Source organism: Podarcis liolepis (genome assembly GCF_965112155.1).
Source record: "Podarcis liolepis genome assembly, chromosome: 5".
In the NCBI taxonomy this organism is placed as follows: domain Eukaryota; kingdom Metazoa; phylum Chordata; class Lepidosauria; order Squamata; family Lacertidae; genus Podarcis; species Podarcis liolepis.
In genome coordinates, this window is record NC_139556.1 from 53,311,938 (window position 1) to 53,339,791 (window position 27,854).

Genomic DNA, 27,854 nt, shown 5'->3' on the forward strand with positions numbered 1-27,854 from the left:
CATACATGGGTGGTCTATAGGAAATGATGGATTAGGCTGCCTAAAATAAAATCAGTTTTTTCATCTATTCTATTGCTGGTTCTGCGAAAAGATGTTGATCAGTGCTGCACACGTGAAGCTGTTTTTAATCACTCCTGTATTCACTGTCTGCCGTTTTATCGCTGGCTTTTTCACAATACATTCTCAGAATGCCTTGTGCAAGAATTGAGTTTTCCCGATTCCAGATCCTTGGCACATCTTAAATAAATCAAATGAGGAAATGGCTGGGGAGTAAATATATTCCCAGATTACAGAGGAAATATCATGATGTTGTTTGAAAGCCTGCTGATCCATGAGATCAGAATTTTTATGAACAGTACGAAAATTGTTAGTGCTGATTTCTTGGGAAAGCTTCCTTTGCTTTGGTCTGTAAAGAAACAGAAAAATATTGGCGGTATGTTGCTTACTCCAATTAATCTTCAACTAGTTCTCAAATTAGAAAAAAAAATGATGTGGTTGGCAGTAACTTAAACGGGTTTTAAAAAAATAGCCTTATATAGAGCCTGAAGTTTGATGACTAATTCAGATTTTTCTTTTTTTAAAAAAAAACCCTCATTTGCATCAAGATTTAAAAAGCAACAGCATTTAATTTAGAAAACAAATACTGAGTTGCACATTTTACAACAAGCATCTTTTATGAGATTATGATTGCTCACTTGCCTAAATGAATAACATATAAAATGTAGATTACTGCTGAGGTCACGGCAATATTAGTGTTCCTGAAAAGCCAACAAGCTAGGTCAGGAAATCATGTTTAAAAAGTGGCATACACCTTGTTGATATTTATGCTTCTCATAGCCTTTTAGCCTTTCCCACATTGGGAGAGGAAATCAGCATTGCCTCAGGGAGCAGGGCAGCACATTCCAAAGTGCTGGATCATAGAAAACGGAATCACTGGCTCACCAGACAGGTCGTATGGGCAAACTATGATACATTCCAGAGAAAAGACTGCATTTTACAATTACTGCTTAACCGTTTGTTTATAGGAGGATGTGTATGATTCTGTATAATTGGACTGTATGTCCTTCATGCGCTTTTCAAAACTCTAAGATGGAAGTACTTGTGACAAAAGCACAACTGCTTACCTACTAAAGGTAAAGGACCCCTGGACGGTTAAGTCCAGTCAAAGGCGACTGTGGGGTTGTGGCACTCATCTTGCTTTCAGGCTGAGGGAGCTGGCATTTGTCCACAGACAGTTTTCCAGGTCATGTGGCCAGCATGACTAAACTGCTTCTGGCGCAACGGAACACAATGACAGAAGTCAGTGTGCATGGAAATGCCATTTTCCTTCCCACCACAGCGGTACCTATTTATCTACTTGCACTGGCGTGCTTTCGAACTGCTAGGTTGGCAGGAGCTGGGACAGAGCAACAGGAACTCACCCCAATGTGGGTGGCGCTGTTGTCTAAACCACTGAGCCTTTTGTGCTCCCCTACTAACTGTGGGCTAAAAACGAAGTGCATTTTAAACAACATAGAGGATTGTATACCCCATCTTTTTGAAGAGAAACAGCGAGCTTGGTGACCCCTGAAAATGGCTTTCCTTAAGACAAAAAATGTAAGCAGGTGGGGGTGAGTGGGCTAGTGCCATCACCCCTCGGTCACCATTAAATCACCTTCCAACTTCTAGAAGATGAGCAGCAGGGAACATTTTATAGCCCATGCAGCACCCCTGCACTTTTCAGAATGCTGAACCTCTACCCTCCTAAACTAAATTCAATATAATAATGCCAAGTTTGCTTCAAACTTATAATTTCAAGATTCCTTTTGGAGAAAATCTTGTGGGTTCTTTTAACTGATTTCTAAAATGTTCTGACTTCGACTTTTTGAATGTGTGTGTTATTGTTTCTGTCCTAACAAATTGTTACATTTTTGATATTTCCTTCTCCCTTTTCTGTTTAGCTCCACATGCAGCTGCTTCCAAAACCTCTTCCCTTCCTGGCTATGGAAGAAATGGACTTCATAGGGTAAACAGTCAACATTTCTTATAAGACAGGGTCATATGTGTCGTTATTCTGTTAGGAATTGCATGGAGTCTCCAAATGGTATTGATTGAAAGTAGGTGGCCCTAAAACCCTTTATCTGTTCTGGAGTTCAGGAAATGCAAGTGATTATAGATTCATGTACCTTCCCAAGTATTGCTCTCTCAATGCATTCAAACAAGGATAGATACATTCAGAGTGCTGTATGCCATATTTCTGAACCATCCTAAAATAGTTGAAGGCATCAGATATAACTGGGCTTTAGTTAACACTGCATTATCTCTCCATTTCTGAAAATCCTTAAAATAACAATGTAGCACAAAAGGAACACAAGGGGAATTCTTATGCAGTGGTGCAATATTAGAAATTGATGTACAGTGGAACCTCGGTTGTTGAATGTAATCTGTTCCAGAAGACCGTTCGACTTCCAAAACGTTTGACAACCGAGGTGCAAAGGGAGAATGTCAATTTCAATGGTGAAAATTGAAAAACACACCACGGAAGCCATTCAACTTCCGAGGCATGTTCGAAAACAGAAGCAATCACTTCTGGGTCTTCAGCATTCGAAAACTGAAATGTTTGGCTTCCAAGACGCTCGAAAACCGAGGTTCCACCGTATATTCTTCATGTATCTTAAGCAATACATCAGATGATATTTGCTTCAACATTTTTTTGGGAATTCCATCCCCAAACTTTTAAAATATAATTCAGAAAAACCTAATGCTGCCATTTGGGTATCAATAATTTGATGCCTGTGTTTGTTTTCCTCTTCCCTCCCATCACTTTATTTTCTGTGCTGTGTTGTAAGCCTGAGTGAAAGCACTCTGCTATTTTTATTGATTTGTAAGCTGCTGTGGAAGCCTTTCTGGCTGAAGAATGGGTTGTACATGCTTTGAGGGGAAAATCAGGCCTGGCCCAAGATACTTCAGCATTTGAGGTAAAGACCTAATGAATCCAGAATTGCTCCCCTGGCAGCAAAAGTACAACGATCAATTGCTGACTACTCCATACCCTTTAGGTAAAGGTAAGGGGACCCCTGACTGTTAGGTCCAGTCGTGACCGACTCTGGGGTTACAGCGCTCATCTCGCTTTACTAGCCGAGGGAGCCGGCGTACAGCTTCCGGGTCATGTGGCCAGCATGACTAAGCCGCTTCTGGCGAACCAGAGCAGCACACGGAAACGCTGTTTATCTTCCGACCAGAGCGGTACCTATTTATCTACTTGCACTGTGATGTGCTTTCAAACTGCTAGGTTGGCAGGAGTAGGGACCGAGCAACGGGAGCTCACTGTGGCTTTTCACCTCTTTGGGATCTTTGCTACTTCTCTCCTCTCATTCAAGTGTTTCCTGTTTCACAGACCCAATGCTTCAGTACAGTCATCTCTTCCCCACTACCCTATTTTCTCTTCTTCTGTGGTCTGTTTTTATGTGCATATGCTGCATATTTTTGACACCTCCAGATCAACAGTGTGGTTGACATGTCCATTTGTGTCTTCTTCTAGCCGGTCTCTACAGACTTTGGTCAGTACAACAGTTATGGGGATGTGAGCAGTGCTGCTCGAGGTAACATGATGAGAAATATGGTTTTCTTTTGTGTGCTGCTATATCTGTAACCTATACGCTTGGGTTTTTGTGGCCTGCTTTGTGGTTAGTCTATTCTCATAGCAGACTGGTGAACACCTTACTTATTGCTGCAATGTACACATTTTTGTTCTTGAAAATGAATCTGGTTCTTCAGCACTGAGAAAAAGTTAAAATAAAGCGGGGAATGTGTACGTTAAAACCGTATTTTATTTTATGCATATGGATCTGTAGTTTTGTCTGCTTGATTCTGATCATTTAGTTCAGTATTTCCCAAACTTGGGTCTCCAGCTTTTTTTCCAACTACAGTTCTCATCATCCCTGACCTGCTAACTAGGGATGATGGGAGTTGTAGTCCAAAAAAGCTGGAGCCCCAGGTTTGGGAAACATTTAGTTGATTCCTGCAAGTTAGGAGCTCGGGGATTAAATGAAACATGTATTGTTTGACATCCTAATCCTGATGCTGTTTCTCTCCCCACCCCATCCCCATCACTTTTTCAGATTTTCAGGTACAGTACAGATTTTCTTCCATCAAGTAACCAAGTATCTAACCAACTTCATCGACAATTCATCCACTATGTGACTCAAGTCTGAATTTCCGCTACAGGGAAGAGTTTCTTAGCACATGTTTATCTGCATGTTTCATTTCTAACCAATGATGTAAACTTATATCACTGTGGAAAAGGGCACAGCTAACACAATACCTTGCATAGGCCAGTTTTGTGACTTGCTTGGTAAGCTTTTGGAAGACTGACCTGAAAGCCACCTGTGGCAGTTGTTTCTCCATTGGGTTTCTCCTGATCTCTCTGGTTCCAAACAAGGGAGGTCCAGACAATAACTCTCCTCTTTCTGAAGCCATACCATCTTCCTATTTTCCACATATGATTCCCTGACCTTTCCTTTGTATGTGGTTGTGGGCATGGAAGAAATAGCCAGCAAATGACCTCATATAACACTGACATGAAGATCCATTGATTGACCAATAAAAAGGGTTGTTGTTTCTTCTAAACGCCAGCCCTAACTCTAAATTCTATGTAAAATTCTTATGAAGAGATGATCTGGACAGAATCCTTATTGCATATTATGCTATTAATGTGGAAAGTCTTTTTCAGCCTGGGATCGGTAGGAACTTGTTATTTTACTGGGCAGGTTTTTTTACAACAGGGCAAAAACTTCAGAGTAAAGTATAGATGGAAAAGTAACATAGAAGATGACAAGTCAGTTCTGTGAGACAATATTGCCCGTCATTCCTCTTCTTCCCCTACAAACTGATTTATTAATACCAGATACTGGGGGAGAATGCTGCTGCCTGCTAGCCCTGTTTATAAGCTTGCAAGAGGCATCTAGCTATGCACTCTTGGAAACAGAATGCAGGATCTGATGGATCTTTGATCTGATCCAGTAGGTCAATTCTTTGGTCCTTAGAACCAGAAAGATTCTCTTAACTTGCTACTTAATCTTTACTACTGGGAATGCTTTTGTTGGACACCATAGAAACCAGATTGTTAACTTTCTTAAGGAATACGTAATCATAGTGGTCCATTGGCTGATGTAAAAATCTAACATGGGATCATAGTATAAATTCATGTCCATATTCACCTTGAATGCCTTTACCCTTTCTATGTGTGTGTGCATGTAACCTGTGTGTCTGATGTTTACCTATATCTGATACAGTCCCTCCCAGATGGTCATGTCCCCGGAATGCGAATGGACCGAGGAGTGTCTATGCCTAACATGTTGGAACCAAAGGCAAGTGCAGACATTATTCACTTTCCTTCAAGACAGTGATGGTTTGCCTATGAAATGGTGGTAGTTTGTGCTTGTAGCCCTGTGATTTGTCCCCCCTACCCCCCAAAATGTTGCTCCTTATGTGCCAGCCCTATCTTGCTTTGGACTGTAGGACATATGTTATTGATGTATACAGGGCAAGAGCAGCTAATATTTCCTGGGGAATAGACAGCAGCGTTCAGTAAAACTTGAAACTGGTAAGCTTTCAGCACCAAACATCTGACAGCCACAGTTATAAGAACCCACAGGGCACAGTCTGTAACTGAGCAGTGGTGCCTGCTAAACACCCCTTTCAGCAGGGAGCCACATCTTTACCTACCCCACCTCCAGTGCTTTTTTTCAAGAAAAATAGGTGCTGGAACTCACCATTATGTTGTTACAGTAAGTCACCGGGTGACTCAAGGCAGCCCTAAACAGATGCCGGCTTGATAGAAGCCATGTAGAGGTGCTAAAAAAAAATGACGGCAAACTGTCTCCCTAGCTAGTCTGGGGGTTTCCCCTCGTTCTGGTGTAGGTCAAATAAATGCACTTCCACTTCCCTCGTTCTCTTATATTCAGGCCCTCGCACAATTGCACATACGTGCAACGGTAGAGACCTGGCAGCAAAGCTTAAAGCCTGCTGCTGCTACACAAGGGGTTGATTGAAGAAAAGGAACTATGAATTGGCCCCACCCCATAGCCTGACCAGTCGCAGCTAGGAATGACTAGGAGCTAGGTGGAGTCATGGATCTTAAGAAAAAGTGTAGACTCACACATGTTGGACAGCTTCCATTTTGACTTGAAATGTTCATTTTCGGTTTCTCAAAAGTATGTAAAGGCAAGAGGTGAATGGGGAGATCTGCGTTCTGGCACACTCCTGCTGAAAAAAAGCACTGCCCACCACTGATGTCATGTGTGACATCAGGTTAGGGCAGGTGGAAAGCCTTGCAGCAGGACCCCCTGCTAAACCTGATTAGGCCCACAGGTCATAAATTCCTCACTACTGTCATAATAGTTGATCTTTAAAACTATGGGGCTGTATCCAATGAACTTGGCCCACCAGCACAAGAATGTATGCTTGTGCAACATAACCTTCCGCCTCTCCTTGCCTGGTGCTCCCTAAATCTCTTCTAAGGGATTCCTCAACTCTCCAAAGCAGATTTGGGGAGGCCATGTATGGAAAGTTTATGGGAGATGGGAGGTTTAGCATAAATCCTTGTACTGATGAGATGTGTTAGCTTGATGGCAACCAACCTGAGAATTCTGCCCAATTTTGGACTCAAAATATTTTTTAAAGCACTTAAGAGCACTACTCTGTGGTTTTGTAAAATATAAGAATATGATTAATGACTTCAAAGTTATCAGCAAAGTTTGTGGAATTTTGGCTAATTTTGTTACAATAATGTATGTTAGTTTTATGTTGCATTGTATAGCATTAAAAAGATGTATTTAAAGTTATATAGTAAAGTGAATTGTATAATTGTCATATTCCACTACCAATTCTCTTCCAAGCTGTATATAAAGTACACATCATTTAAATAATTACAATAAACTAAGTGGTATATGTTTGATGACTTTATCTTCTTTATTGTACTTCTGGAATCTTCATTAGGTGTTACAGCTGATAAAACAACTAGCGGTCTCAATTAGGTCCCACCATTTTATTGACAGTTTTTAAAAATTGACAAAAGTCTCTTATGACCTTCAAGAAGAGGAAAATTGGGCCCTGATCATTGGCATATTCAGCCAGTAGCTCAGATAAAGAACTCTTGTTTAGATATCTTGATAGAGCTAGAAAGGACTAGAAGTTTCATTTCCTCCTACTGGTACACCATATTCTGCATTATGGAAAACCTGATTGACGTTTGCTCCAATTGAGCAGTAAAGAGTAGGTTTTCCTAGGGGAAAGCATTGGAACAAGCAGAAGTGTGGACAAAACAATCCCTTTCTTATGCTGTGGTGACTGGTGTCCATTGGGGGTTAGTAGGGTAGAAAGGGAGTCAATGGTAGATAGAGCTAGAGCCAATGACAAGCAGAGCCAATTCTAGTTTTGTCCCTATACCTGTTTGCCCTACACGTACAAAACTCAAACTAAGGAAGAGGAAGGTGACAGCCAGTGTATTAGTTGTAAGTAAGAAGGCAGGCAAGTTGGGGCTGACTGGGGGCAGACTGAGGTTGGTGGGACAGTGATTTATTTAGCAGAATAGACCAACCTCTACTGCATGGAGCTGGGATAGGTCAGTTGGTAGAGCACAAGACTCTTAATCATGGGTTTGAGCTCCATGATTGGCAAAGGATTCCTGCATTGCAGGGGGTTCAAATACATGACCCTCATGGTCTCTTTCAACACCACAGTTCTATGATTCTATGTCTAGTATAAGAGAAACTTGTCCACCATTACTACCTTCTAATCAAGAAACACCTATTAAATTGCTTAGTAAATTCCACAACACAGAAAACCACTGAATCAGCAGAACAAGTTAGGTAGCTAGCTTTGGTGGATATGTGAAAAATCAGCTTCAACTGGACAGGACAAGGGTGGAAGAAAAGACACATGATTGAGATACTTGTTCAGACCTAACGATTGTACCTTCATTAATGAAGTAGTTATTTTTCATGTGAACAAACCAAAATGGGTAATGCCCCCATCAAGGATAATCCAGAAAATGAAATGAATCCACATAGATTTTTAGTATAATGTTGTGCAAAAATGAACTGGTATAGACATCCTGCTAAGTATGATTTATTTATTTTTTAAGGAACAAAGGATTCAAGGAAACAGTGCACATTACACCTAAATACTTAAGGCAGCTTTTTAGTGAACTTGAAGCTGTCTGCCAACAGTGACTGCATTCTGCTTGTGAGCTTAATGGTGTATTTTTGGGGTGATCTAAATCTACATAAATGCTTCTTGTATACCATTAACAGATATTCCCCTATGAACTGCTCATGGTGTCCAACAGAGGGCGAAGTAAAATTCTACGAGAAGTGGATAGAACCAGGCTGGAGGTAAGAGAATATCAGGCTCCCCAAACAGATGTTTGGGCTAATGGTTTTAAAAGGATACAGGCCTCTTGTTTAAACATTTGGACTGATAGCTGCCCTTTTCCTTGTCTTCCTTCAGCGTCACTTAGCACCTGAGGTTTTCCAAGAAATATTCGGCATGACGATACAGGAATTTGATAAATTACCTCTCTGGAGACGCAACGACATGAAGAAGAAAGCCAAACTCTTCTGAATCCCATTCTCTCCTTTGGAGGGGAGAAAATACCACATATAGGATAATGTATCATACTTAAGTTCAAACGCTTTTTGGAGAGCAACCACGAGAGAGAGAGAGAGAGGAAATGGGGGTTAAAGGGAAAATCTGAGAAAGGCACCTATATATTCCTTGCAGTTGTGCAAAGGCCTTTCAAGCTTGCCAGAGAGTTGTGACCCAAAAATGTTGACGTTCTAAATCTCAGCAGTGGTCTTTATGCATTATAAAGTTTTTACATGGCATCAATACATAATGTGGAGCTGCTCTGCCCTCCCTCGTTTCCCTTCACTTTTATTTAAAGGTCAAGGGGCAATGCTGATAGAGCCAGGAAGTGCCAATAGGATGCCAACCCACAATTACGTCGTCATAGTCTCTCCAAGGAATGAATGACTATATTCTGTAGCTAACGAAGGAATCCTGTGTAATATATTTATCCTTTGGGCACAGCCATTACAATAAATTGGCCTTGCCTTCAAATGGCCTATTATTGTTGCAGTGCCCATCAGCAAAGCAGGCCACTGAGCCAGAGTTCTGCTGCATACCAGCCAAATTCTTTGCAAGGAAACTCCCAGCTTGCACTTGCACACATCTGCTAGGAATCTTAAGAACAAATTATCTTATTTTGTTGTCAAGTCTTCTCTCCTCCCTTTGTCCGGCTTTAAGCGAGTTTGCTAAGTGTTAACAAGAGCAGCAAGCCAAAAATGAAAGAGTTGGTTTTCTCGTTCTCTGTTGAGAAAAGTATTTCCAAAGTGAAATACAGGTGTAGGCGTAATTGAGATGCTACTTGTGCCATGTGGCAATCTATGGGGCATGGTCTAGCCACATGCTGCTTTGGTAATGTTTCTAAAGGACTAGTATGTGGGCTCTTGCAATTATGTTGTTGCTTCCCATGCTGTCACCACCTGTTATGGTGTCTAGCAGATGGGAAATAATCACATCACCCCTGCAAAGATGGCTCAACCCTGCAAACATCAATAGTGTGGGATGGGACCTGACTACACCAAAGCAAGTTCCATCCCATTACAAAGGGAATGACTGAATCAGGGCTACTGTCGCCTATACCAGCATACATCCACTGGCGTGCTGTACAGTTGAACTCCAGAATGTCTGTGACAAGAAAATGATATTTAATCCACTTTGTAGAGGAGATGCTATGAAACATGAATTTTGCTGCTAAAAAATGACAGATCAGCCACTTTCTTGGATGCTTTGATGACACAGCACACTATCAAGTTAAGTAATGGCCTGATTTGCATATCATGCTAAGCCAAATCATGGCTTAGTCCTGGCAACTGTACATATTCCCAGAGAGGAGACCGCAGTGACTTTGCTCCTCCCTGGTCCTTGTAGTGCTGTGCTAAGCTAAACCTTGCCTTGGGTCATCTGAACCCAGGCTTGAGGTTTAGCTCTCCTGAGTAAACCATGAATCATAGGGCAAATCTTGGTTGCAACTTCTGGTTAAGTCTGGAGTGAGCTAAACCACAAGCCTGGGTTCAGACGACCCAGTGAGCCATGCCTTTGCTTAGCACAGTGTCGCATGGCAGCAGGACCATGGAGAAGTGAAGCACTCCTGGAGCCCATGCATCTGGCTTAGCATGACATAGGAACCAGGCCAGTGTTTGATTTGGTTTTATTCAGGCAACTACAGGCTCATCCATAGTTAGGGCGCTTGGGTTTTCTTTTTTTGTAATATTTCAAAGCTGCAGCCTAGGCTATTTGCTTTATTTATCCTCAGTGCCTAGAAGAAGGAACGCCTAAGACAGTTTCTGAATTCAGTGATGCTCCCTCATCTACATGCAGCCCTGAGCATTGTGTGAAGTGGCCCCCATCTAGCAGAACTGCCTAGAGGGCTGTGCATATTCTGTTCATTTCAGAACAGTTGATAACATAATTTTCACAGACTCCAGAGCTATTTCTTGCCAACAGTAGGATGCACTTGATACATTTATCTTTTACTTTGAGTGGTGATTGTTGCCGTTTTCACTGTTGTTTTCAATAGAAATTTGACACTAGCACGTCACTTACAGGGAAATACTATACATGTTTACTCAGAAGTAAAGCCCACTGTCTTCAATGAGACTTCCTTCTGTTCAGCCCCTGAAGGATGTCTTTGAGGGCAGAACATTCAGAACTTCCCGCCCTTACATTTAAGAGCTCAGCAGAGAGAACCGTTTGCCAAAAGGCGTTATCATAGAAGCGCTTGATAGGTTGGTCATCCAAGCCCATATCCTCGTAAAGAGGATCTTTCATGCATCAAATATTGATTTGTAGAAGAACATGTGGTAAAATGCAAGCACATGTCTTTTTTGAAAGTCTGGTCAAGTGGTGAAAATAATCTTACCACAAGTCTACACCATAACTCTGGGAAGCAGAGTGAGCGGCAACATTTTCACCACCACACTGATGAACCAGCTTATGAAGTGGCTACCTGGTGAAGTCATATGCCAGATCCTTTATCAGTTAGCAGGAGGAGAGTGCCAGCAGCAGAATAATAAGAACCCCAGCTCTGCAGGGGAGGTTAGCCATGTTATGTGGAAACCTAAACATCTCACCCACTAAAATCTGTCACATATCCCACATGATGTTGTAGCAGCATTAGGATGCTCCAATAGACTTTCAATCCATAGTTGCATTATAGCAACACTTTCCATCATTATATTGCGTTGACTCATTAGTTCAAACTCACTGCCGTTTACAATCAAAAGAACATTCTGGATTAATGGCTTGCAATAGGCCACACTGTTCAATGGAGGAAAAAATGGATATTTGTACCAAGATCAGACAATGGTTTCGAAGCTACTCTATAAAGGAATATATGGGCTGGCTGTTCTATGCCTTATTCCTAGGCATGCTGTTGTCACTGCCACAACATCCAACATCTCAGTGACTTGGCTTTGCACTTCCCTTCATGCTACCGCTTTCCAGCCTATGACCTCTGGAGATACATTTCTCTCTGTCTCACAGAAAGGGGCACAGATAGTATATCCTGAATGCAGTGAAACAAATTAACCAACTTCCAGTCCCACCAGCTGATTTCAACACTCATTTTCTATACTGCCAAGCATGGCATCAGTTCCCAGTTGTCTCTTATGCTGATCGGACGTCCCTCAGCTCAGCAATTAAGAGAAGCTAAAAGTGTGGGTGAACCACTTGTTGCATGGATTCTACTTGGAAAACATCTCATGTGCCCTCTAAACATGTGGGGACCAATGTTCTGTAGGCTCTAGCCACACAGAAGAATGCCAGTGTCCTAACACAGCGAGAACTTCCTTTTGGTGCTTAACTAAGGACATTTTTCTCTACCCCCACCCTTCTCTCACACATTTCTACTTCCTGATCCCAAATTCCATCTACTGTAAAGAATGCAACATTTTAGTTGACATTATTTTCCAAATATGACAGTCTCTTCCTAATAAGGGACTGTAGCAATAAGTAAACAAACAAATACCTAATTTTTCCCACAGGTGTTGCTTTCCCAACAGTTTGAGGGGGGGAAGCAATGCCAGTTGAATTTCTGTCTGAAATATAGCAGCCCCCAAAAGTGGCAAATCTACAGAGGCCCTTCTTGAATTCCTGCCTTTGAAAAGGTGGCCAAATAAGCATAGTTTAACCCCAAATCATGATATAAGAAAATAATGTGGGCTTCAGGTAGTTTTGTGAATTTCTTCTTTGTGCAAAATGCCTTCTAACGGGGCAGGCGAGTGAAATCATGCTCATTATTACATCTTGAAGATGTTCACCCATGTGTCAGAATGATAACACTGCATAAGTCGGATCATTATTTTCTAGGGACTTCCTTCCAAACCTATGAACATTAACAGGAGGTTTGGTAATTAACTTCAGCAAGCTGGTGGAGTTCAGCAGTATAAATCGGTGGCAAATTCATGCTGCTCTTTGCTCCCAGGCCTGGTTCTTCAAGGGTAACAGATACTACTTTGCATTGCCTGTTTTCCAAACTAATCTGTCATTGAAGCAACTGGCACAATCAAGGTCTGATGTAAATCCCATGGAATTTGATGGAAAGAGTCACAGTTAGGCTATTTCTCAGCCAGCAAGGTCAGAAAAGAACCTTTATCAAGTGTTGTGTATTCCCATGACAACACTTTGTATTGTTAATGACATCATTTGGTGCAAAATAGTAAAAGTTGCTGACAACCCTTGTAGTGAGGGAGCCTTATTAATATTCTGTAGGAAGATCACTTTAATGAGATATATTTTGCACCAGTTTGATAAGTTTTAACTGCAAGGTTTTTAATTACATGATTCTTCCCTTTCCTGGGCAGCCAATTTCCAGAATGCAACCAAGTAGCCTTTTTCAGATTATTTTCGTTAAGTTTGTTTGTTCCTCCTCCTTTGTTGTAGGACAGCTCTGATTTGGAGCCTCTGTTTAAGAAAAAAAAAATCACCAATACTTATCTATACTGTTAAGTCTGCTTCTTCTGCAAAACGAAACATTGGCCGTCATTGCTGTTCATCTCATCCAACCACCCCACTATAATCTACATCACTGTTGTACTCAAACCAAGTAAACAAATAAAGTTTTGAACTTTATTCTTATTGTGCTCTTTGGATATTTTTGTTTCGTGTATTTAGTTGTGTCTTGTTCACCCTTTCAAAACCTTGATATAAAACAGATTTTGCACTGATGGCAGATGATGTACTTTGGGACAAAGGGTTGCTTTTTATCACATGTTTACAGGAAGAGAGAGGGCATTTTGGGAGTGGGACAGTCCTTGGAAAAGAGAGGCCCTTCATGGCTACAAGCATTAGGGAAAGTCACTCAGAGGGCACATTTAGGAAAAGAGGAGTTAAATTGCTTTGGAACATGTGGGGCTGAGTCCCAAAGCTGAAAGCCCACCATCCAGATCTCACTGGGCCCCCAGTTTGGCAGTCAAATGGTGTCCATAAATCAATGTGGGGGAATTAGCTTCTCCTGATATGGGATATGTGGAAAATATTATTCTTGTTCTGCTTCTGTGGCAGCTCATTACAGTGGCAGGAGGAACAACTTTTTACTGCCAATTGTAGAGGCAGCTGAGACTTAGTGGCCCTCTTTTGTGTTATCAGTTGATGAGAGGGACATACTTGCTACTATAACAAGGGGCAATGTTTGTCCACACCCCACAGCTCTGGGGACTTTGGTCTCATAACAACACTGAGGCCAGTTAGGCTTTGGTATAGTAACCAGCCAAAGGTCACCCAGTCAGTGTCATTATCTACTAGGGATTTGAACCTGGGCCTTCCCAGTCCTATTCTGCCATGGCCTCAACTTTGACCTCAGAGTCAGAGGAGAATCAGCCTGCCACATGCAGGGCTTGTCCACCATCCACCAAGTTCCAGATACTGAAGCTGAGCCAAAACCCTGTGAGAACCTTCCACATACCTCTCTTTCCTCTGTGTCTGCCCAATGGCAAGAGGCTGTAGAAGGGAGAAGCTCCAGCTATCATTCCAGAGATTGGTCCTTTATGAATTCACACTCTTCAGGCAGCGAGTAGAGCCTGGGAGGAACAGAATGGATGACGGGAACTCATAATGCCCCAGTTCACCTTTAGGCTTTGATGAAGCAAGTTGCTCACTAGAAGCATCCAAGGGGCTACAACCACCTGCCTCATGGGCATCTGTCAAGGATAAATGAGAACACAGTTCAGCACTCAAGCGACACTACATGTAACATTCTTCATGTTGAAGGGCAATAAAGAGTCAAATGCTTTAAAACTGCCTGCCTCCTTGCGTGTATGACTTGGGGTGGGGTGGGGATTGGCCTGTTTTCTACCCCTCCAGATCCTCATTTCTTTTTGAAATCCTTTCCATTCCCTTCTACTCTTGTTTTTCACTCCTTCCCCAACTGGTGTGTTGCATTTAAAATCAATACCATTATCCAGTAAAAATACTGCTACTGATGAAGAATAGTGATCCATTTTTAAAAAAAATTCAAGCTACTATATATACTTCTGGGATCCAAGTTTAATTACACAGCAGCATTATATTGCTTGCCTATGCCTACTCCACAAGATTGCCTTCCCAGAGCTCACACTGCTGTGGCTTGCAAGGATTTAAGTGTGTCAAGTGAGTGTGGATGACTCACTTTCTGCAAAATAGCCAACATCTCCTTCAGCGTGTGATTGGACGTTTCCTGTGCATGTTCTCAGGTTGCAACAGGCAGAAAACCCTTTCTACTGCCACAGGTCTCCCATAATAGCTAGAGAATATGAAACCTGCAATTTGTAGATAGGTAGCTTCATTGGAAACCTAACAGTAGAGCAAGGGATGTGAATGAGCAAGTCATAATGCAAGTCACAGTAGAGGGGTTAATGCAGTGGCCGTCAAACCTTTCAGATCAGTAGTCGTATTTAGAATTTTGAGAAGGTGCAGTGAATCACAAAATGGCTGCCATGGAAAGGAGCATGGGAAAGCACAAAAACAACATGGTTAGCATGGGGACAGCATAAAGTGGTACCTTGGGTTAAGTACTTAATTCGTTCCGGAGGTCCGTTCTTAACCTGAAATACCTGAAGCACCACTATAGCTAATGGGGCCTCCTGCTGCCGCCACGCCACCGGAGCACGATTTCTGTTCTCATCCTGAAGCAAAGTTCTTAACCTGAAGCACTATTTCTGGGTTAGCGGAGTCTGTAACCTGAAGCTTATGTAACCTGAAGCATATGTAACTCGAGGTACCACTGTAATGCAAAATTAAAGAGGATACAGCCCTTGTTGCTTACTCAACCCCACCTCAGACAACCTCGGGCTTATCATGGAAGTCAACTATGTCCTGCTGTTCCCTGAGTGTGAAGATCGCACAATATTGATCACACACACATACACACTGTTGCTGTAGGAGCATTTCCCACTTCCAAGAAAAATATACAAGGTGCCACACCATATTCTTTTCATGCACTCTCACTGCACATCTCCACTGCCCAAGTGCGTATCTCCCTGTTACAGACCACATTCATTCACCTCTTTTCTCACACACACCTTTCTCTTGATATAGGAATCGGGGGGTTTTAAGGGGAGGCACAGCAGGCAAATTTCTCACAAAAAATGAGAACAATTGTGTCTGTACATCTGGCCTCATATCTCTGGTTCTTAAAATGCCAGAAATTGTTTGAAAAAGAGTGCTTGGGTATCAGAGGATCAAGGTTCATGCTCAGGGCATGAAAGAATGCCTTGGTGGATGCCAGGTTGATAAGCCTTGCATTAATGTATTTTTTAAAACTCCCTTGCAGCAGCAATTGCTGGTGCAGTCTGTTCTGGAAGAATAAAACAAGGGATGTTGATGCTGCCGACGTAGAAGCTGCAGAACAAAGAGGAGTGAGACAGGCATAATATGGATAAAATTTACAGGGCTCTGAATCATTGTTCCATTCTGGAAATATTGCAAAGCCATTAAACAAAACAGTAATGTTAACAAGTGTTTCTTAAAGCTAAAGTCACACATGTGCCTGAAATTCATACTACACAGACCAAATATTCATTTCTCTCCCTTGCTCCGCACCGTACATTATAGATAAGTTGGAGGCTCCAAAGCATTCCAAGAAATAGGGTTGCCATATTTTTAAAAGCAGGACACATTTGCAGACTTCTACCTTTAGTTATGGATCACTATGACAGCTCTACCCATGAAAAAAAGAGGATGTGTCCTGGAAAAGAGGACATATGGCAACCCTAATGTGTCAATTCTTTGAACGTCAAGTAAGTGGCTCTGATGATTAAACTATGCCTTTCCCAACCTGGAGGAAGTAGGACCAGGATGAATGCTGTGCAACAGACATGGATGGCTGGAAGCGGGCAGAGCTGCGCTCACCACCCTACTTTAAAAGTGCGTTGCCACAGAAAAAGCTGCTCATCTGGCCTTTTCTTTGTAAGCATCAGCAAACACCAGCAACTGCATATGCAGCCTGCAATGAGGGTTTGTGGGCTCAAAAGGCACATCTCACAGGTACTTAGGATGTGCATACCCAGGAAAAAAGAACAATAATGGTGCTTTGAGCCTGTGTGTCTGTTGTTGAAGGGCTGGCTGCAGACTGGAACCACAAGAGGTGTTGGCAACACAAACAGCAGCACTAATTAAAGAGGAAAGAATGAAGCCTTGATGAATCCCTTGCAGATCATAATGGCAAACTCAGCCAATATGCTCAGAGGGAATTTGTATCTGAATCTAGGACAAGTGTGGGCAGGAAGTAGATCTATTTATTGGTAGACTGATGGCCGATTTTCAGTAGACCAGCAAGAGTTTCTGACTCTTGCTGCCATAAAAACAGCAGTGAAAAGTTTCTCCTTAAATTCAGCTGTTAGAATCTCTGTTCTGTGCTAACTCACATGTAGGTTTATACTTGCACATACAGTTCGTTCCCGGTAATAACTCAAGGGATGTTGTCTTAGCTCTGTAACTGGCTTAGCTCTGCACACACAGCCTGGACTGGGATTTGGGGGTTGTGAGAGAGAGTAGATCCCACATGCCTTAAATTAGTCCATGTCTGAGCTAGGATCCCTATTTTCAAGTGAAATATTCAGTTTCTGTTCTTCAACTCATGTTTAGGCTTCCCCATTTTGTCTGTCACACTATTTTGGCCAAGTGAAGCCCACCTGCCCCATCTGTTTTCATCTGAGAGGCAGCTAAAGATGCAGCTGGGCCAACAGTGGGCTTTGCAGGTACCATCTATCAGGTGACTTGCAGTGCCTGCAAACCACATACAGTCACCAGGATGTTTGAACAGGCATTAGACTTTATCATTGGTACTAATCAGCTTGGTTGTCGGCACTTGCAAAGTGCTGTGCCTTCGCTCACCAGGTTTGATTTCAAACACATGGGCAAATGAAAACAGGTCACCTGATGCCATTGTGGCTTAAGGTGGCATGCGCCACCATGCCAAACTAGCAGTGTCACAACTCACATCTAAAACATGTCAGTGATCTGCAAAACTTAACAACTGAATTTCAGAATAAACGTCAAATTTGAAAGTTTCAACCCCAAAGTTGCTTCATATTTGAGAAGCCTTAATAGCAAACTTGATAATTCTCCTATTCATTATGAACAACATTTGCCACCATGCGAAAAAGCAGTTTGTTCATTTGCTATTAACCCTCACAATGGGGCTTCAAATCCTTCTCTCTTGGCATTCTTTAATATCTGAACTTACTAGCAGACTTTTAATCCCATTTAAACAAAAAACAAAAAACCCTTCAAACTCTAAAAGCCTCATTTTATTTCCTGTTTCCCTGATACTAAAATAATTCTGAGTTTCTGACCCCTGAGTAATGATGAAGGAATGCACTACGTTCCCCAACACAGCAAGGCAGCTGGTAAAGTGAATCTTCACAGCATGTTAAAAATACAGATAGCAGTGCCAAAAACTAGATCTGATTGAAACACAGTCAAATGTCAGCACTAATTTGCTGTTAAATATATATGGCTCCTTGGGACCACTTCCTTTAGGAACTACAACATAAGACTTCAAGTGCCCCCCCTCCTTTACCACATCTGTTAAAAAAATTGTTTCCTCCAAAGCAAGGGGAGAAATCTGAAACAAAAATGTTATTTACATATACACCAATATACTTGTTTGTTATCTTTGCTTGTACTTTTATTGGTTTGAAGCTGTAACTAAATAAGACTTCAGTCCTGTCTTTTGTAGAAGGACCTTGGGAGCATGTCCAGATTGGGTTCTGTAGCTTGGAGAAAGGGAAAGTGCCATGAATTGTTCGAGAGGGTGCCTTTTTCAAAAAATTCATTTACAGATTAAGGTTTTTATTTTTAAGGGCCCAGGAGTCCAGCAAAGTCAAGAGCCTATGTCAGCTTTAAACAGCCACTATGCTGCCATATTCTTCCGATTTTGTTTCAAGGATTTTAACCTGCAAGAGGTCCTGCATTCACATCCCAGATGAGCCCAATGTTTCTTAGGATTGTCATATGTCCTCTTTTTCCAAGACACTTCCTCTTTTTCATGGGTATGTAAAATGAGAGTCATCATAGCGATCCATAGTTAAAAGCAGAAGTTGGCAAATGTGTCCTCTTTTTTTGCTTGCAACCCTAGTTTCCTGCATGAGTTTGAGCCCCCTTCCTGCTATATGATTCTATGAATTGTGGCATAATGCACTGCAAAGTGGCCTACCTTGCAAGTGTAAACATAATCAAAATGCCAGAAATGGCTGCAGACATAATACAAGGAAGAACAGGATATGAATTCATAAAAGCATTTTGGTGACCAAAGGAGATGTGTAAACTATTAAGAAATAACAAAATGGTACGGAGTCAGCATACATAGCAAATCAAAAACTCTTAGGTTACATTTGCTGGGTTAAGGTTACTGACAAAAATCATAAAATACATACACACAACCCTAATTATAATAAACAAATATAGTTCTTTTCCTGGGATTTTTAATATAACTGAGAAAATGAACACACAGCTGAGCAACTTGTGACCGCTAGTGTTAAAAATGTTAACATTTATTGTGAAAGCCTTTTTTTGTGGAACCTAGAATCCCACCAGGCATGGTAAATACAGTGGACCTTGATTAAAGGAATGCCATGCATTGGCCAGTTGTTGTGAACCCAAAGCTGCAGGCAAGCTTATAATCCTAAACTGTTTTCAAGACAGCTAGTGAATGAATCATTATTAGAAATTGCTTCTTTGGTGGCGTTAATACCCCAATTAAATGTTAAGTGGCTGCCAGGAGAAATCTCTGTGGCATTCTGGTAAGTGCTTAGTCCCAATTATCACCTTGTGGGGAGCAGGACAAGCAGGCAGGCTTCAGTTAGATAACCCAGAAGCCTTTGGGGGAGTGGCTGATGTAAATGCACAAAGTGCTGCAGTATGTACATCAGAACAGGGATGGAGAACCTTTTTGCAGAGTGAGGGCCACATTCCCTTGTGGGCAACCTTTTGGGAGCCACATGCCTGTGGTGGGAGGGGACAGAGGAAAAAGCAGACAAGTCTCAGAAGTAAAAGGGTAACAGATAGGACTCTCTGCTTTGTACATTTTCTGCCATGCAAAGGTCAGTGGTTTCTGCATATGCACCCATCGCCAACCTTCATTCAGATAAACCTTTGCTTTAAAACGTCCAAAAAAGGAGAGTTCACGACCTCTAAAACCTTACACCTAAACAGGCTTTTATTGTTGCCTGGTTTCTGTGCTTAGATCACAGCTTTCAGTTTAATTATTGCAATGTTTTTAATGTGTATGCACTTTTTAAATTTGTGGCTGTGTTTTTAGATAGCTCATTTATGTCAATGATGCTTGCTACCTCCTTTTATCCATTGTTGGCTTGCATTATTGCTATTATTGTCATACTGTATATATATATTAATTTAAAAAACTTTAACACACGGTGAACATTCTAATGGAACGGGAGGGCATAAATGACTGAAATAAATGAATTTTGAAGTCACAGCTTGAAAAGCAGTAGTTAACATGTGGATATCTAGAATTCGTTAAGGCTCTTTTGCACAGAGGGGTCACAAACCAACACTAAGTTAAACGGGTTTAAGGTCATTGAATCCACAGGCTTAAGCAGGCTTAACTCCATGTTGGATTGGGGCCAATGCGTCTGTTCTGCTCCTGCAGAACTGAAATACCCTCACAGCAGGATGTTTGGTCAGATACAATTTTTTTTAAGTCCTACATAAAGTTCTAATTGTGTCAGAGAACAGTATTTCCAGTCATCCATCTTCCTATCAAACCAGTGAATTTCAACTGTTTCATCCCCACTGGAAGTTTCCCTCTCCTTTTGAACTTTTATTTATATTCTCTCAGTTGCTTCTACCAGAGGATCTCATGTGCATAGATCAGACCCCTTCAAAAAAGTCATTTGAATTACAGTGATTTTTTTCCAAGTAGGGAAGCAACTATCTCAACTTCTCTTTTTTTTTAAAAAAAAGGAAAAAAGTAAACAATAGTAACTTCAGTTAGAGATATGCAGAATGTGACCTATTTCCACAAAATGCATAGTGATGCTAGAAGACAGCAGTGGAATTTGTTAGGCCGCCTGGGAAAATAAGGGTTGAAATTTTCTTGTTTACAAAGCTGACTTCTCATCTCACATAAAAACCAGCAGAAGTGGAAAAGGGGGGGGGGGACAAGGAGGATGGGAGAGAGAAAAGAAACCATTCACAATAGATGTGTCAACCAGAAGCTATTCCCACTTGTCTTGTTTGTGCTGAAGTCTGTGACAGAATATTTTTTATCCATTATTTTTTCAATGATATGTCGACATAAATTCAGTTTCATGCTATACGTTTATGTGAGAAATTCTACAGCTCCATATGCAGCTGCAATTTGAAGAACTGTGGAAGGCTATTGACTTTGGCTGGACTGAACTGCACTGTGTCTAAGGAAAAAGCCAAGGCCCAAAACTTTATCTCTGGGAATATTCCAGAAAAAACACCCTTTCGTCAGCTCAGAACTGGTATGGGAGAGCAGATTCTGTAAAACGGAGAGTGATGCTCCCAATCTGTCTGGGGCCTGAAAGGCTCTCATGAGAATTCTACAAATTTCGGCTTCCCTTTTTTAAAAAGTAAAGACACAACCCCATCAAAAAGGAAAGTATCTTCATGAATGGAGAGGGAGCACTAAAGGATAGCAGGGAGTGGAACCATTGCCCACCCTTCTCTAGTCTTGCTTGAGTAAGATTACCACACCTATTCCACTAACTTACATTCGCCGATTTATACAAAATCATGGATTTTATTTAGCAGGTTCTCAAATGAACTTCTTTTGGCTGGTACACTATTATCACAAAAGAAATGGACGTCACAACACTTGCACACCAATTGCAAAAGCTGTCCAATTTGGGGGAAGGGTATTTTTATTGTAACCACGTAGCACATGGGTGGGAAACCTCAGACCTAGGGGCCAAATGTCCCCTTGGAAACTCTCCCAAGCCACTCCCTTCACAGGCTGTGCTTCACCCCCCCAGTATTTTGCCTGACCGGAATGTTTCCTTGAACTATTATCAAGTCTCTTGTTTGTCTGAATGAAGGACAGTGAGGGATCTGTATGTGCTGAAACTGGCCTACTGCACAAGGGAAAATTAAGTCAATACTTTGCCTACCACTGGCATCTGGCCCTCAGAAGCTTTCCTCGAAGGGAAAGTGGCTCTCTAGCTGAAAAACATTCCCCACTCATGATGTGGCACCACATGTTCATCATATCTGCACAGCTGTGCCGATAACTATGTCAAAATATTCCATCCAGGATGAAGCCTTGGGCCCAGAAAAATAGCTAAGACCACCTCTAAAAACAAATACTGTAAATTTACCTGCTCTCGAGAAACCCTCACCAGAATCCCAGCCCAGAATCACTTGTGTTTTCTGGTCCCATTTCAACATTAGTCCCATTTAAATCCTCCATCCAACACTGCCTGGTCCAACTTCCTCCTTTTGTCCCTTGGCGCTCTCCCTATCAACACTTATCTGGCAGGCTCCTAGTCGCTTCCTGGAATGATTGAGTTGTCTGGTTTTGAAGCTAAGCACCATTTATCTCATGGGAAAGGATGGGAGCATTTTTACTAGGCCAGCCTTACCCTGAGGCAAGGTGAGTCAGATGCCGCCAGTGCTGAGTTTCAGGTGCAATGAAGACTAGAGGGCTTTATCTGGTGTTACAATAACAAAGGTTCTTGTTGAAAGAGGTGAAAGGGGGCAGCAAGGAAAATGGGTCTGGGGAGGTGCATTTCATATGACCTGAATTGCAAGGACAGGCTCAAAAATAACATACAGACCAGGACCAACCTCCTTGACTTTCCCAGGGCCCTTCCAAACTATTGTTTTGTCAATGGGGTGTATTCCGCAACATGTAATTGAAGCAATAATAGTGCATTAGCGGTGGATCCCCAAGGACATGCTCTACAGGGAGCTGGCTTCAGGCATCAGGTCCATTGGCAGACCAACTCCGCGCTACAAAGATGTCTGCAAACATGAAGGCTGGCAACATCCAACGGTTTGACTTCACCCCAAAGGCACACTCTTTCATCTTCTCCCAAGACAGATGGGTGCCAACAAGTGGTGGATTTATACTATACCATCCGCACATCATTCCGCTTTATTAGTTGTTCTGTGATTTGTCTGGAGGGGCAACTTTGGACTATAGTGCAATGAAAGTGGGACAAACAACAACAACCCAGAAAAAAACCATTTATGGTATAAAAGGCTACCGGATGTCAGCAGCAAGTTATGGGACATACATTGACTGGAAATGAAGCACTCTGTTGACCCTTAAACGACTGCAGGTGCAAAGAGTGTTGAGAGCAAGATAATGTATAACCAGCCTGATAACATCACGAGCCCAAGTAATAAATACATTTTTGAAAAGATGTCTGGAGAGGCCCCTAGTTTGCCTTTCTGTCAAGTAATCCGCCATAAGTGACAAGAATCTAATGTTACATTCAACTGCTGTAAATCTGTACAAAGGCAAATTTCATAGACCAGGACTGTAATTAAGGCATAATTGGAAGGAGGTGATAGGACCATAATGGCAGGAGTGAATGCCCTTGCGGAAAGTACAGTGACTCTGTCACACCTGAGTCCAGTTGCAGACCAAAGCCTGATCTACATGTGCCATGGAATTGGGGCTAGGATCCTGAATGATAAAGGGCTACACTTCCCTAACGAACTAGGTTTTATTTATTTGCAGAGAGTTTTTAAAGGTTGTTGTTTTTACATGTGGAAGCGTTTACAATGGCATCACACCCCTGGCCTCTGCAGTGGTACAGTCCACTCAAGCACTTCTTATTCTACTGCATGTTCATACTGACCCCGACACTTCATCTCCTGGGGAACCCAAAGCTGTTCAACATCACATTTGTACAATTTCGGAATGCCAGAGGCTCTTATGCCTTGACTACTGTTCATAATTACCTCTTGTGACTCAGGATTATTCCCCAGAGCTATTAGTTTAATATGACTTTATGATGCCAGGTTTTGCCATGACTTGTTTCTTAACGAGATATTTGAAGGTTAAAAATGGCAGCCAGGAAGCTTAATTATTGGTTTGTGGGCTAATGTATCATTATGGTCATCATCCACGCTAAAAGGAACTGGTATCACTAGAAGGAGAAAAGGAAGGTAGCACATGGTCCAATTGCCATTCTGAAATGGAGAATGGGTCACAAGGAGATCCTAGTGCAGGAGATCCTGGATAAACTTTAAAAAAAAACACACACAAGCAAACAGGTATCATATTTTAGATAGACCAGAGAGGCAGAAAGAGCTCCAGGTGGGAGATCCTGGCTGTTTATAATGGTATAATGTTGGTGCCCTTGAAGTATTGATTGAGATGGTGTATAGAAAGCACAGACCTCAAGTATTTCTTTTTTAAAAAAATCCATTATATTTTGCTATTTCTGTACTGAAAATACAGAGAGTATTCTGTTCCAGGTACTTATTTCTAACTGCGACTTACCCTTAGGGCACTCTAACTGGAGATGAGGTTTATCCATTCTCCTCCTACCACAAAGAATTCTACAGGACTCTAAAGATTGCGCACTATTAGCCTAATAAAGAAATTTTGCAAATGTTCTTTATGGGCCAACATGGCAGTCTTTGCTTTTTGTCCAAATAATAAAAAGGAGAAAAAGCAGGAACTACTGTCAACTTTCTTTTAATTCTAAGAAACACTAGCAGTACACGTTTTCAGCATACACCAAAATATCTTCTAAACGTACACATTCCAGAATATGGAAGGGCCTTGAACATGTTAATTTTTTACAAAGCCAGTTTACCTCTGTTGTCTAATCCTATTATGTAGTTGCACGTCGAGGTCCCCCAGGCCACCCCAAAGAACTCACACTTCACTCATCATTTTTTGTTTAAGGTTTTTGGCATGAATTTGGCCACAACTTTATTTAAATACACACACGTGAGTGGTTACTTACGCATTGGTTCCGACTATCTGTCCTTGCCCCTGGGACAGAACTGACTTCCGGATTCCAGCGGAAGCCAGTGAGGGAAACAATTTTGGGGAGAAAATGAAGCTGGGCCTCAGTCCCTCACTTCTCACCCTCATGCTCCTGGTGGCTTGCACGGCCCAAGTCCGATGCCAGGGACAAGGACGAAAAGAATGGCAAGCCCCTGGATTCCTTTAACGGAATTCCCTTTCCACACCACCATTGGAGGGGTAGGCACTTACCCCTCCACCAACCAATTTGAACCAATGCCTAACCGCCAACCTTACAAGTTGTGACGATTTGCTACGCAGTAGGCAAAAACCAAATGGCATCAGCCAAATGGACAAAATTCCTACCAGGCCCCTGCCCCAAAAGCAGACGACCCCATGACAGGCATACCAAGGTCAGAGGACAACCCACCCCCCCTTTTCAGGGAGGGTGGGCGGGTGATCGGGTGCACGTAGCCCAAGAGAAGGCGCCAGGCTGCGAGCCCTGTATTTAAGACCTCTGACCCCTCCCACCATTTAGCAACATAACATTATCCCCAGCAACACTCTTTGCCCAATCACAGCACGTGGCCAGTTTGCCCAACAGCAGTGGGGTGGCCTTTAGGTCCCCACCGCAACACGTGCTCTCTGTTATGGAGAACACGCTTTGTCTCAAACTATACTGAGTGAAAATGTTAAATATGTCTTTCTAACAGATGGCCTTTTCCCCCCATTAGTAAACAAATGGTAACCTCACAGTTCTGAGAAACCATATCATTCCTTTAGGCTCCCTAGCAAAGAAGTTTCATTAAGCTTTTCCACTTTAGGCAAAGGAAAGACCTTTTGGTGCAAAAGTTATGCTGCTGATTATTATGTAACTAGTACCTTGAAATTTACATTTCAGTTAAAAATACAGCAGGAATCAATTCCTCAGGAGCCTCTGGCTTTAAATTGCCTATCATCCCACCAAGATAACCAGCTGCCAATCCTTTGTGGAATATCTGAATGTTTCACAGAATGCAATTGTCTTCAAAGGACTTAATCCACATCTGAAACAAGGATTTCCTTTTATTTACCAGGATGTTAAAATTAAAACTACACCGCTTAGGAAATTTACTTTAGAGTCATCCTAGTAAACTCAGTAGGACCAATTAAAACAGTAAATGTGTGAGACTGTCCTGCTGAGTTAATTATGGCTAGGGTTACTGCTTACCATGTATTTTCCATATTCTCCCTGAGTCCCAATTCCTAAATGTATTTACATAGAAACCAAGGCTTAGGGTTTCTAGTGTTCAGAATGATGTCCCAAACCCAAGTCCTTATGCACCCTTTAGAAATACTGAATAGACAAAATGAGAGAGTATGCTCAATACACAGGTGAATCACAAAGTTTTCTTACGTTTATCCCCTCAGGCAAACAATGAGCTGTGACCAAGTATTGTTCTTGGTTTACCGTTTGTGGTTTACCTGGGGGAGACAAACCACAAGCCTCAGTTGGGATGCAACAGTAGGCCAAACCATGGCTTAGGTCCAGGCAGCTTGGCAGTAGCAGGTCCATGGTGACTACAATAATCTCTCAAGGAACCTGAACATTTGCTCAATTGTGCATTGCATGCAAACTGGTCCTAGCAATGGCCCTAGCACCTGCGGGAGGCAGGCTTGTTCAGGGAGTGTAGGTCATGCCCCTCTAGTACACAAGGCTTAGGACTCAAGGAGGATGAGCCAAGGGACTGCTGCTGTCCTACAGTGTTAGTTGCCTGAGGCAGTCCCCTCATTCTGTCCAACCCTGCTGGACAAATTCTGAAGTATTTCTGTTATTTCTTGCCTGCTTTTTGAAGAAAGCACAGATAGGCAAGGTTGCTAAACAGACCTAAAAGAGGAAGGGCAGGGCATGTAAACCATTGAACCTGCAACCGAGCTATATTTTCCTATTATTATTATTAGTTACAGTGGTACCTCGGGTCACAGATGCTTCAGGTTACATACACTTCAGGTTACAGACTCCGCTAACCCAGAAATATTACCTCAGGTTAAGAACTTTACTTCAGGATGAGAACAGAAATTGGGCTCCGGCGGTGCGGCAGCAGCAGGAAGCCCCATTAGCTAAAGTGGTGCTTCAGGTTAAGAACAGTTTCAGGTTAAGTATGGACCTCCAGTACGAATTAAGTACTTAAACTGAGGTACCACTGTATTTCTATCCCACTGAAATCTAGGGCAGCCTAGTGAGAAGGGCCAGCAGCCAGGGATGATGGGAGTTGTAGTCCATCTGGGGACCCAAGGTTGAGAAGGGCTGCTCTAGGGGAAACCTAGGGCAAGGGTGAAGCAAAAAGAATCACCAGAGTCCAAGGACATATTCCAGGCAGGCAAAAACACTCAGAATCAGAAGCGGGTTGGGCTTGGGAAGAGTCTCTGGATCTAGATTCTAGAAGCTTTGAGGGCTGCATGATGCCAGGGCTTGAGAATTCCCTCTCCTGTTCTAAGGCTAGAAACAGCCACTGATTTATTCCCATGCATCTCTCTGAAAGTGCTGAGCATCCCTCTCCTTCTGCAACTGTAGAGAAAGCTTTTTTAAAAAAAGATGCGTAAAATCGCTCCTGCTGTACAAATTATATTCAGCAAACATTCTGACTTCAAAGTGTTCAGCTCGTGTAATCTTGCAGATAACTCATGGTTCGGGGGAAGTGAGTGTTTTCCCTGGCTGAGGCGGAAGTCGCTGCAATTTCTAACCTGTCCGGAAGGGCAGGGAAGCACTTCCAACAGTGCTGTGGGATTGCAGCCTTCGTCCTCTCCGACTCAGCTGGCCAACTTTCTAACCTTCGCAGCAGCTCTGCCCAGCGCCGCGCTCCAACTTGCATCCCCGTTGGCAAACTCTCTCTCGCTTTGCAAAGACCGTTTCCAGCCAGGTAGGCAGCGCCCGCGCCTATTAAACGCCCGCGCCCTCTTCTTCCTGCAGTTTGCTATTACTCCTTATCTAGCACAGAGGAATCGTAGTTGGAAGGGTCATCTAGTTCAACCCCCTGCAATGCAGGAACCACAGCTAATCATTCGCGACAGGTGGCCGTCCAACCTGCGCTTAAAAACCTCCAAGGAAGGAAAGCCCACCACCTTCCGAATTTGATCATTCTCTTTGAAGCCGATCTCTCCGTTTCCAAGGCGTTGGCACTGCGAGGCGAAAACAGCTGCTTTTTGTTCCCTTATTAACGTTAAACTAATACATAAGTGCTTCTGCCACGTTTGGATAAGTACTTGACCAAGAAGGGAGGATGGGCGTCGTGTGATGATGATGATGCAACTTTCGAGGGGCAACCACCGCAGAGGCCCCGCCGCTCCCCAAAGACCCCCTCGGGCAAGCCAGCTC

The 27,854-nt window shown here is 42.5% G+C and overlaps 1 protein-coding gene and 2 long non-coding RNA genes across 30 annotated transcripts in view; 1 reads left to right on the forward strand and 2 right to left on the reverse strand.

Moving 5' to 3' along the window:
• ABLIM1 (actin binding LIM protein 1) overlaps positions 1 to 13,176 on the forward strand; it is a 221,001-nt gene extending 207,825 nt beyond the window's left edge. For 23 of the 28 annotated variants that reach the window (XM_083504842.1, XM_083504843.1, XM_083504847.1 and 20 more), the window contains 5 exons: positions 1,941 to 2,005; positions 3,521 to 3,581; positions 5,274 to 5,348; positions 8,295 to 8,375; positions 8,491 to 13,176. In XM_083504842.1, coding sequence (XP_083360968.1) covers positions 1,941 to 2,005; positions 3,521 to 3,581; positions 5,274 to 5,332 — 185 coding nt within the window. In that variant the 3' untranslated portion in view covers positions 5,333 to 5,348; positions 8,295 to 8,375; positions 8,491 to 13,176. Of the gene's footprint in view, positions 1 to 1,940; positions 2,006 to 3,520; positions 3,582 to 4,100; positions 5,349 to 8,294; positions 8,376 to 8,490 lie in introns of those variants that run through there. The other 5 variants (XM_083504855.1, XM_083504835.1, XM_083504840.1 and 2 more) reach the window with 1 other exon arrangement.
• The window catches only part of LOC310707711, a 308,528-nt gene that overhangs the window by 170,990 nt on the left and 109,684 nt on the right, over positions 1 to 27,854 (reverse strand). The window lies entirely within an intron of this gene.
• On the reverse strand, positions 18 to 27,690 carry LOC310707707. The gene is made up of 3 exons (XR_014526677.1): positions 27,224 to 27,690; positions 14,009 to 14,243; positions 18 to 406 (listed from the first exon to the last, which is right to left on the reverse strand). It is a non-coding gene; the product is annotated as an uncharacterized lncRNA (long non-coding RNA).